The sequence below is a fragment of the Eptatretus burgeri genome, chromosome 6 (genome assembly GCF_056783735.1).
Source record: "Eptatretus burgeri isolate ZD-2024b chromosome 6, Ebu_testis_v1, whole genome shotgun sequence".
Taxonomy (NCBI): domain Eukaryota; kingdom Metazoa; phylum Chordata; class Myxini; order Myxiniformes; family Myxinidae; genus Eptatretus; species Eptatretus burgeri.
This window is the reverse complement of record NC_140966.1, coordinates 33185616-33198255: the sequence shown is the minus strand read 5'-3', so window position 1 is coordinate 33198255 and position 12640 is coordinate 33185616. Positions and strand designations below refer to the sequence as shown.

The 12640-nt window shown below is 39.1% G+C and overlaps 1 protein-coding gene across 2 annotated transcripts in view; it reads right to left on the bottom strand.

The window, feature by feature from the left end:
* The window catches only part of LOC147024514 (beta-1,4-N-acetylgalactosaminyltransferase 3-like), a 352417-nt gene that overhangs the window by 81701 nt on the left and 258076 nt on the right, over positions 1–12640 (bottom strand). For both annotated transcript variants that reach the window (XR_015059072.1, XM_085884517.1), the window contains exons 10-13: positions 11273–11382; positions 10391–10491; positions 9985–10094; positions 9083–9869 (exon numbers count right to left, since the gene is read on the bottom strand). Coding sequence is in view for 1 of the 2 variants with exons in the window: in XM_085884517.1 (XP_085740643.1) it covers positions 9083–9869; positions 9985–10094; positions 10391–10491; positions 11273–11382 (1108 nt within the window). In the remaining variant the exon portion in view is untranslated. The remainder of the gene's footprint in view (positions 1–9082; positions 9870–9984; positions 10095–10390; positions 10492–11272; positions 11383–12640) is intronic.

Genomic DNA, 12640 nt, shown 5'->3' with positions numbered 1-12640 from the left:
GCCTGCAGCCGACGTGGACCCCACCCTTCTTGATCTTTGCCTGCGAAGCAAAGCAAAGAGATATATATATATATATATATATATATATATATATATATATATATATATATATATATATATATATATATATATATATATATATATACACACACACACATTTACCCGGGCGAAGAACGGGTATCTCAGTTGGTGATGATACAATTGAAGCATTGGATTATGCAACTGACTCATCCTACCTTGCTTTGCTTCCTTGGAACTGTCGTGTTATTGTGCTGTCAAAAGATATACAGCCTGAGTAAGTTCTACATTTTCAGAAGATTTTTGTTTTGAGTGAACTTTTTCCTTCCATGGACAAATATGTAAAAGACATGCCATCAACCATTTGCTTCACACAAACTGGAAACAGATAAAGTTCCAAAGAAAAGCAATGGCAGACTGACATTTATTTCTGCTTTAAGCAATGGCAGAGAAATTGATTGATTTCAAGACTCTTCAAGGATGCAACAAATTTTACTTTTGAAGCAGCAATGCTGATTTAAAAAGTATACAGATGAGCACTTTGGGATCTCCTAAATTTATACAGAATCAATTCACAAGGGCATAACATTCCCTGAACAAAAATTACACTCGTGCTTGAAGAACATGTATGATGAAGAACATGTATGATGACCACCCTGCACATTAACAACCACCCAGTCCGAAGCCACATGGAATCACAATGTATATATATATATATATATATCAAGGATAAGTGAAACCAGGATCAGTTCCAAACAATCTATTGTACCACGAACATATCCTCTTTTGCCTTCCTCTTTCTATTTCTTCACCAAACCTTCAACTGAAGAATAATTGAAGAGGCATTATTTACGACTAAAAAGAAAAACCCAATAAGATGTTATTTTCCACAATTGTTCAAAAGCCAACACTTTGTCTCAGTTTAACTAAAACCCGTTTACATCGGACAACATCCAACAGGTAGCCTAGATGATGGCCCGTAAATAAACAAAGGCGATCTTGTCTCTAAGGAACCATAATAGACCAGGGGACAGCCATCCGTGGATGTGATGCAAAAGGCAATGATCATCAAGAAGAATTGGATAGAAGGCTTCAGGGCTTGGAGTAAGATTTCCATCATGAACGTGACAGTTCCACTGACTCATTCCAACGTGGCATATCTCGTGGATAATTCATGTGCCAAATTTGACCTGCAGGAACGTTTTGACTTTCCTCAAAGCTCATGTTCATATTCATGTAATGTGCAGCTAAGTTACCAATAGGATGGATATCAAAACTTAGTGTCAATTTGCCAATTGCTTAATAATTAATGTCCTTATGTAATTTATGTAAAACACACTGATGTCTCATGATGTTTTTATCCTGCACGTGATTAAGTATAAGCTCCTCCATGAGCTTAAAATTCAATACGTAAACAAAGAAAAACCTTTGCAAGCTGTGAGTGCAAGAAAACAGCAAGATAACATCACAGGGTACTACTTATATGCCACAAATTTAATTACTCCACCTATTTATTTAACGGCTTCAATCATTACCCCCCTCTTGTCGGGTAATCCAGGGAACGTTTTTTGGCTCAAGTCTTTCACAAACCAGCTGGCCAGACATGACATTCAACCAAACTTGCCAGGGATTTGGAATTTGTCCAGAATGCAGGTGATAAGCAGCCAACTCTTTGCAAAAGATACCGTGGGATATTTAACAGCCACCAATGTCCCCCAGTAATGACAGATGCCACAGCAGATGTCAACATTATTAAGCATTGCTGGATAAATGTTATTTATTTATTCAATTCAAAATAAAGACCAATTACGGCAACGTCATCTCAAGAAGGAAGCCAGACATAACAATATACACACACACACACCCACACATATATGTATATATATATATATATATATATATATATATATATATATATATATATATATATATATATAATTATATACAGTGGGGAGAACAAGTATTGAATGCACTGCCGATTTTGCAGGTTTCCCACTTACAAAGCACGTAGAGGTCTGTAATTTTTATCATAGGTACACTTCAACTGTGAAAGATGGAATCTAAAACAAAAATCCTGAAAATCACATTGTATGATTTTTAAATAATTAATTTGCATTTTATTGCATGAAATAAGTATTTGATACATCAGAAAAACAGAAACCTTTGTTTGCAATTACAGAGATCAGACGTTTCCTATAGTTCTTAACCAGGTTTGCACAGACTGCAGCAGGGATTTTGGCCCACTCCTCCATACAGATCTTCTCCAGATCCTTCAGGTTTCGGGGCTGTCGCTGGGCAACACAGACTTTCAGGTCCCTCCAAAGATTTTCGATTGGGTTCAGGTCTGGAGACTGGCTAGGCCACTCCAGGACCTTGAGATGCTTCTTACGGAGCCACTCCTTAGTTGCCCTGGCTGTGTGTTTCGGATCGTTGTCATGCTGGAAGACCCAGCCACGCCCCATCTTCAATGCTCTTGTTGAGGGAAGGAGGTTGTTGGCCAAGATCTCACGATACATGGCCCCATCCATCCTCCCCTCAATGCGGTGCAGTCGTCCTGTCCCCTTTGCAGAAAAGCATCCCCAAAGAATGATGTTTCCCCCTCCATGCTTCATGGTTGGGATGGTGTTCTTGGGATTGTACTCATCCTTCTTCTTCCTCCAAACACGGCGAGTGGAGTTTAAACCAAAAAGCTCTATTTTGGTCTCATCGGACCACATGACCTTCTCCCATTCCTCCTCTGGATCATCCAGATGGTCATTGGCAAACTTCAGACGGGCCTGGACATGCGCTGGCTTGAGCAGAGGGACCTTGCGTGCGCTGCAGGATTTTAATCCATGACGGCGTAGTGTGTTACTTCTGGTTTTCATTCATACTGTGGTCCCAGCTCTCTTCAGGTCATTGACCAGATCCTGCCGTGTAGTTCTGGGCTGATCCCTCATCTTTCTCATGATCATTGATGCTCCACGAGGTCAGATCGTGCATTAAGGCCCAGACCGAGGGAGATTGACTGTTTTCTTGAACTTCTTCCATTTTCTAATAATTGCACCAACAGTTGTTGCCTTCTCACCAAGCTGCTTGCCTATTGTCCTGCAGCCCATCCCAGCCTTGTGCAAGTCTACAATTTTGTCCCTGATGTCCTTAGACAGCTCTCTGGTCTTGCCCATTGTGGAGAGGTTGGAGTCTAATTGATTGAGTGTGGACAGCTGTCTTTAATGCAGATAACGAGTTCAAACAGGTGCAGTTAATACAGGTAATGAGTGGAGAATGGGAGGGCTTCTTAAAGACAAAACTAACAGGTCTGTGCTAGCCGGAATTCTTACTGGTTGGTAGGTGATCAAATACTTATTTCAAGCAATAAAATGCAAATTAATTATATAAAAATCATACAATGTGATTTTCAGGATTTTTATTTTAGATTCCGTCTTTCACAGTTGAAGTGTACCTATGATAAAAATTACAGACCTCTACGTGCTTTGTAAGTGGGAAAACCTGCAAAATCGGCAGTGTATCAAATTCTTGTTCTCCCCACTGAATATATACATCTGCATATATATACATCTGCATATATATATATATTAATATATATATATATATATATATATATATATATATATATATATATATATATATATATATATATATATATATATATATATATATATATATATATATATATATATATAAAACCCCACACATCCACACACAAATATGCATACACATCTACACCCATACATACAAACACACATATATAAACACACAAACACACATATGATGTACTGGTAAGTACTTCCAAAAGCAACTTCATTTGAAGTTATAACCTTAACTTATAAGAAATTTCCTGATTTCCCAACTGCCCGGATCATCAGCTGGGCACCGTTTTTCATCGAGGTTTCGTACCTTTCAGCCCACAACCTCTCCAAACGGCAGATCCACAACCTTGGTTGCAGTGGATTACTCAACATCAATGGACCCACAACCTCAAAGTTGTGTCCAGACTGTCAGTCAACACAGCAATGCAATATCCTTATTCAAACTTATTTAATTATTACTTTTATTAAAAGTTTTAGTGCATATGAATAACTTTTACCATACACCACTTTATATGATAATATATGAAGCAATAAACACTTTGCCTTTTAGACATGTCCATTACACTGCACATTCATCTAACCACACTGACTCAAACTGTCATTCAAATATTCAAACTATCATTAATAACCAATTTTAACATGCTGCACTACATATCTTCGCAACCACCAATAAATTATTTTAATGCTTCTTATAATGTATTTTATAAATAATATTTATTTAATTTTAATCTAAATACCTCCATTATTCAATGCTATACATACAGTATGTATATATATGTATGTATGTATGTATGTATGTATGTATGTATGTATGTATGTATGTATGTATGTATGTATATATATATATATATATATATATATATATATATATATATATATATATATATATTGTTGTGGTTGACGAAATTCGCAAACCACCATTCAGGTCCCTTAGGTGAGATATCTCTGTAAGTATATGTGTAGTTAGGCCCAAACCCGTTGTTTAGAGGGAATAAATGTCATTCACTCGGGCTGCGACCCCTCTAGATAGCCGTTTTTCTTTTACTATCTTTATTTTGGACCAGCCACCATTACTACCACCACCAACCACGTCTCAACAGCCATCACACAACAACCACCAACCGCAACGCCGCTTCACAACAACAGCCACGACCTTTACCGTCACAACTCGCCCTCGCAACCATCGCATCACCACTATTCCCGCGCCACTTGTGGGCACCGATACTGGACTCGTGCAGGGCGCGCACCGAGCAGCGGGTGCAGAGGCACGGCCTTTCCGAAGAAAACGGATCAAAAACGACTCACGCCAACTTCTGTTCCGTCCTATCGGTGAGCGTGGGGCGATTTGGCCCCGCCTCCAGGTACGTTGGAGTGTGGTCGCTATATGCAAATTCATGGATCAAAAAGCATTCACGCCCACTTTTCCTCGGTCCAATGGGGAGCCAGTTAGAGGTGAAGGGTCGGAGGTAAAGGGTCAAAGGTGAAGGAGCGAGGCCACGGGGGATATAAACGGCTGCGTTCGTCAGTCAAGGCAGTTTGCAGTCAAGTTAAGAGTTCGGAGTCAGTGAAGTCAAGACTTCGGAGGGGAGAAGTTAAGAGTTGTCGGTGGAGCTGGGAAGAAGTGGTAGTAGTCAGAGTGAAGAGGACGGAGCTGTGGAGAGGTGGCGGCGGCGAAGGCGGTTGAGGGGGTGCTTGTGTCGGAGTCGGGGAGCTGCGGAGGGAGAGGCCGGCGGCGCGACCGAGGTCGTGGTGGAGACGCTCGTCGCGGGACCCGAGACAGGGAGATATCCTCCATCCCCCGAGCATCAACAACCCCCTCCTGTTTCCCCCCTCGCTGAGATAGTGCGACAAGGGGGCCCCTTTCCCACCCCCTACCAGACACTGTCCGCGAGGCCCGCGGAGTTGGGGCGCCACCGCCACTTTGCGTCTCATCATCAGACGGGTAGGCCCGACGCGGTCTCGGCCCCAGGCCCGCCTCATCCTTGAGGGTGGTCCTTTTCTTTTGCTTTGGGTATATGTGTTGTCGGCGCCGTCTGTGAAGTAAAATTGTATAAGTGTTGCCGTCTGCTCGGTAGTCGGATAGCTCTGCATTGTCTTCTTCTTTTATATTTGCTTTTTGTGTAATATTGTGTGTTTCTTCTCCTTTTACATTTGCTTTTGGTGTAATTGTATATGTGTGCTTTCCGTGTGCCATCGCGAAATAAATGTGAATTATGTTGAACTGTTTTCCCTTTTCGTTTCGTCTTTTCTTTCATTGAATCTCCATCTTACTTCACGTAAAGGGTTGGTAGTGGGCTGAATACGCCCGATAATTAATCGAACCGTCGAGGCCGACGATAACACCGCTCGGTTATCCCGATAGTATGGAACGGGTCGCTTAAAGTGGGCCGTGTCCGAAGTCGACCTGCGGCGAGGTGCGATCGCCCGGTCTACCCTCCGTGTGGGTACTTAGGTAGGTCGAATTTGGCGAGCAACCCTATCCCACGCGGGGGGCCGATTGGCACGATCGTGGTCAGGCCGAAAGGTCCACCCGTGACTGGTTCCCGGCGTTAGTCCGAGAGGGTCACGACTGGATTGTCCGTCCGGTGGGCGACGTGCTGCGATTCGAGTTACGTGGCCGTTCGCACGCCGGCGGGCGCGAATCCGCAACAATATGTTTGTGTGTGTACAGGCAATCCTCGGGTTACGACGGTCTCGATGTTCGACATTTCGTGGTTACGACACATCTCCCATAAATTATTAAGAATAAAACCAAGCGCAAAAACGTCTGAAAATTATCCACAAAAAGTGATCGATCTTGCTTTGAGTCTAATCTGAACAGAAGAAACAACTGGACCATCCATGCCATTGGCATTTCCTACCTATGAAAGCCTTTGTTGACTTTTTGCAGCGAGAAAGTTCGAGAAATATATATAACGACGTCGATCAAAGTAAAAAGAATAACCTCTCTGCGATGAGTCAGGAAAATTAATTGACTTTCTGCAGGAAGAGGACTTTTACAGTGAGTTTTAAATTCACAAAGAGTCAAAACCAGTTTTGAAACCTAATGTGAATCTAAACATAGACTGGAGACTGACGACAACAACTTGATTTGGCCTGAACGCGTCATCAGGAAACCCTGCAACATCAGAAAAATCCATAAACAAGCCGCATCGTTATTTTCGCCGCAGAGGTCGAAGTTTAGGGAAAAAGTTGTGGCTAATTGTCCGAATTTTACGGTAGTGCTTTGGCTGGAAGACCACCATCAACGGCGTATCCCAATGAGCCTTATGTTGATTCAGGAGAAGGCTAAAAGATTGTTTGAGGAATGAGGGGCAGAACACACTAAAAGGTGTGTTCCGACTTACGTGGAAAATCGCGTTACGACGCGTCGTAGGAACGGAACTCCGTCGTAAGTCGAGGACCCCCTGTATATATGTGTGTGTGTGTGTGTGTGTGTATATATATATATATATATATATATATATATATATATATATATATATATATATATAAATATATATATATATATATATATATATATATATATATATATATATAAATATATATATATATATATATATATATATATATTTATATACACACACACACACACACACACACACAGAATCAATAATATTAATTAAATAATTTATATCACTAAAATAATTAATTCATTATTATTATTATATCAAATGCAATGCATTAAGAACTTGTTTACATGAAAACCAACCAAACTTAAATAAAAGGTGATGATGGAGTCCAAAGACATTCTCACATGACCTGATCAAGCAATCAGGCAAATATCCTCTGTTTAACATGATGGAAAAAAACCTCAGCACGTTCCACAAAATCATGCCTTACTGAATAAATTCTTACAAATCTAAGTTGCTGAGATGAAAAGACATTGTAACCCATTTTGATTGGTACATTGCGACATGGAAAGGTGTACAAGACTACAGGGTAACTGAAATCATCAACATTATGATATACACTTGGACTAAAACCATTCTGTTCAACTATAACACATCAAGATATGCAGCAACTATGCAATCATTACTACTCCTGTTTGCAATCAGGTGATCTGGATAAATCTTGTGAAGCTGACAATCAAAAAAACTGTAGTTAACCACACAAATATTATCTATATAACAACATGTATGAGATTTTTTTTTAGCCAATCCTAATTTTTTTCTCCATCAGTTTATGCATGAATGAAAATTCACAGAAAATAAGAAAAATGTCTGATAGTAGGGGGGCTGCAATTCCCACCCATGGGAATAGTCTTAACCTGTTGAAACATTATCCCACAAAAAGATACAAAAGTATTAAATAAAACAAGATTAACAGCATCCTTAAACTTCTGCTCATCAAAACAATGAAAACTTGAGTATTTATTTTTGAGAAAAGAATGCTCTATTAAACCTGACACATAAAAACTTATTAAAAATAGTTTAAAACATTGTCAATTACTTTGAAGAGTGAATCCCTCACTGGTACTAAATCCAAATTTGTATATAAAGTTAAAAAATCAAAAACTTCAACTGACTTGATATTGAGAAATCTAATTCTATCTCAGAACTCTAAAGAAGAATCAATGCTCCAGAAAGTGCTAATCCCAGAATTCTTCACAATTGCTAAACAATATTTCCTGAACTGTTCCCTAACAACTTGGAAGCCTGAGTTAACAACTGTATAACCGATAACTGTTTGGTGGAACACTGTCTAGCACCCACTATAAACCGATACTTGTCTGGGTTCTTACGAAGCTTTGGGATCCAGAAAAGCTGAGGAATACAAAGATTTACCTATTTACATTTCATACTGAAATTATCAACTAAGACTTCCTGATGCTCAGAGAAATACTTAATAATCTTACAAGAAATATTTGATACACATTCAAGAAATACTTAATAATCTTGCAAGAAATCTTAACGATAGGCTACTGTGGAATATAATCGTTTTTGACTTATTATATTCAATACCCTGGTGGGGAATCAGGGAACTCACAAAACTTGTAAACGTTTCAGAATTGGGAATCATCCCAGGGCAGATTCATTTCAGGGTGCTGCCAAAACAGTCCTCTTTTTACATCAAAAGTTTTCTAAAATAAACAATCAATGACTTCTTCATATTGTGGCTGTCAAGATGTCAGAGAAAGTAATAAAAAAATCCGAACCTCTGATGTTTTTTTTTCTCTTATCTTTCTGTCAAATACAAGTACAGTGTATCAAACATACACCATCCTTGCTGTCAACTATATCCCATCCCTTCCCTACCCCTCTTACTCACTCTGCTTCATTCTCTCCACAAGCTCAGGATGGTCCATTGTCCTCACTACTAGACTACCAATATACCAAAAAAGTATGCGATGAAGATAACTATTTCACATAATTCAAATGCAAACAACAACACAAAATAAATTTTAAAATGTACAATGAAAATCCAGAAAAAGACCAAGACGATTAATGATGATGAGCAAAAGCACAACATACCCTGGGTGTTGGATGTTAAGCTGTCTCATGAAGACGCTTGTGATGGCTGTTGCCTCTTGGGATCCAATGAGCATATTTCCTGATGTGTTGCAATGCAATTTCATTTTCTCCGATTGGAATCGCTCAACATCCAACGCAGATGCATCAATGGTATGCTGCCAGCTTGCCAAATGCCGGACCATTCTTTGAGGCCAAGTTATTCGCATATCATTGCCATTGTTATATCCGAATTGAGTTTTTGCGATTGGGTGCACTTGCTTTTCAGGACTGATAATTCCATTGGTGATTATTTTGTATTTTAAACTTGTCATCGCGTGTCTTTCTGCAGCTCTTTTGTCGCCATAACCAGGATTCAGAGAAATGGGGCTGTGGGTTCCCATACTAACAAGAGGTTTCACATTGTTTTGATTCACCGTGTCTTGATAACTTCCCAAATGGTCCCAGATTTCTTCACTTTCCCAATTCCCAGCAGATTGATGCACTTTATTTGCTTGTAATAGACGTTTTGCCAATTGTGAGTTATTTGTAGTCCTGCCATGCCCTGGTACACTTAAGCTCTCTATTCCAGCTTGGCCATTATCAAAACCATTTTCCACCTTCAAAAGTTTTACGATTTCTTTATGCGGGTCTTTGATGGTATGTTTTTGTGTGTGTGTTAGCAGAGTGGTGACATTGCTGTTCAATGCTCCAAGGAGTCCAGATATCCTGCTGTGAAGAAAGATATTTCCAATGTCCTTTGTGCTGATGTGCTTTGCATAATAAGCACCTCGGCCATTACGTCCTGCACCTGGCAAAAACATAGAAGACAAAGACAACAATTTCGCAGAAATTTATGGCATGATACTCTATCATTACATGCACTCTAAGTAAAAATTTGATTGACAGAACCAGATTGAACTGACCCATTGCACTTTCTGGTTGCATTGTGGAGACATAAGACACATTTTCAGAGAGATCATCATCCAGGCTGTCCTGAACTGTTCTCATCTTCATGTAGTGATGAAACCCAAGCCTGTGAAAGAAAAAAAATTCATATGATTGCTGCAGCTGCCTCATCTACAGTTCAACTTGCATGAATCTTACAAAGTGATACAAGAGTGTTTAAGGTTAGATATTGGTGCTGTTTGAAAACTTGAATTTGTGGATAGGCAATTTGTAGTAAATTTTCCAGGGTATTAAAATTGTTCGCTCAAAAATCAATTTCAAAAGCAAATGCATTTTTGACTGATGACTCATCATAGATTTCAGTTATCAGCTGTTGATAAATGTCTCATTCTTGTGTGATTTCTCTGCCTTCATGCCACTCGCCTGGTGAGATGTTTCAGTGGTTCATGGTATGTGCAGGGATTTTCTCGTTCCACATGCATTCGCCTTGTGTAGTCATTTGGGTAGACGTATGTCATATGCACCTGAAAGAAAGCATGTCATTCGACATGATGGTGGTACCAGCTGTATGTGATAAAAATTGCTGTTGATGTTCAACTATAAGTTAATGATTCATATTAAGCCAGAGCAAATTTATTCAAAGATTTATGGACAGGATAAAATATGGCATGAAAATATATCAAACTATGAAAGGGAGGGGAATTTAGCCTGAATTCACACTGTTCTACTAACTCAAATGTATTTGCTAATTTACAAGGAGCCTGTTTTTTCATTACCACACCATGGGCCCATCGATATACAACATCAGAAAAAAAAGTGGTGTAATTTCACTGCTAATCTCCCCCCATCAGTTGCATTCCCTCAAGTCTTCCCTCCTTTATTCTTGTCATCATAACCATATTTCCTTTCCCCCCCCCCCCCAATTCTCTATATTTTTCTTCCTTTTTTACAATTTACTCTCTGCCATTTTATTAGTCTGACCTCCCCACTACCCTGGCACCTTTGCATATGTAACACGTAACTGGCCCTCGTGATTTTATCATCTCAGTAATGGCTTCCTCGTTGTCATATTAAATATGTTTAAAAAAAATATACATCAAAAATTTCAGAACATGAATGACAACTTTTCGATTTGTTGAAATGTTGTGCTGACATTATGGAATTGGAGAGAATTCAGAGCTGTCCATTCAAGTGTGTGTGTGTGTGTGTGTGTGTGTGTGTGTGTGTGTGTGTGTGTGTGTGTGTGTGTGTGTGTGTGTGTGTGTGTGTGTGTGTGTGTGTGTGTGTGTGTGTGTGACGTCTCACAAACTGCAGCTCCTGGTAATGCAGCAATGGCAATCCCCTGATTGTATAACTTGGATTGTAGGGATGCTCTGGCAAGACACCTGTTAGCCAGGCTGGATCCAACAATGGCACTATGATGCAGAGAGACAGGATGAAAGGACCATAAAATAGAGCAAAATGAAGCTTCCGCACATCAAATAATCAAGCTTTGCATTTGTCTAATAACAACCGACAATATGACTTCTACAGTTATGTTAAAAATGGTGGAAGACACAATACAAGAAAGATGTTGTGCATAGCACGGTACTTGCGAAATCCAGATTAGGAAGAAAAAATAAATTTGGAAGCAGTTCAGTTTGGAATTTTTAATATGAAATAGGTAAAGCCGAGAAATGAACGAAACCAATTAGAATTACCCTTTAGAACTTTTCAGCAACCATTAGAATGACTCCTTAGAACTCTTTTGAATTACCCTTTGGAACCCCTTAGAACTCTTTAGAAACCATGAGAATGACGATTTAGAACCCTTTATAATGACCCTTTAGAATTAATCTTATGAATTAGCCTTTAAAACCCCTTAGAATGATCTTTTAGAACCCTTTTGAATTACCCTTTAGAACCCATTAAAACCATTCAAATGATCCTTTATAACCCTTTAGAACCCATTACAATTACCCTTTAAAACGCTCTAGAACTACACTTGAGAAACCTTTAGAATTAAGCACGGTGGCTCAGAAAGGTTATTCTTCTTCATTTTTTACAGACGGATGTATGGACGGACAGAAGGGAGGACATACCTAAATATTGAGCAGCTTCACCACTTAAAAATAACTGTCAGGAAACAATAATTTGGTCATTTCGAATATTTGAACTATCAATTGTTTGACATAATTGATTGTTATACATAACAAATCTGGCTAATACACTTTCAAATTGCACCCAAATCGGTGTTTTGGATGTTTCGGATGGCTTGACCTTTGACTTTTTGACCAAATTTTACACACATATTCTACACATGGACACAAAAAACTGTGTAAGTTTCAATTTGGTATCTTAAAAAACTATTGAGATAAGGCAAAAATAAATTCACAAAAGTCCCATTTGATTACAAGGGGGTGAAAATGTTGTCATGGAAACCATTGACATGTCAAAATGGCTAAATTGATCATTGTTTTTAGTGAAGCAATTCAGTGACCGAATATGTACATCCTGTTCAGATTTCAAATCAGTAGGATGGAAATTGATGATTTTATGTGAAATTGACCTTTAACCTTTTGCCCTCCAAAAACAATAGGCTTTCGTGACCCAATATGTAAACCCTGTTAAAATTTCAAGTCAATCAGATGAAAAATGGCAATTTTATGTGAACTTCACCATTGACTTTTCACC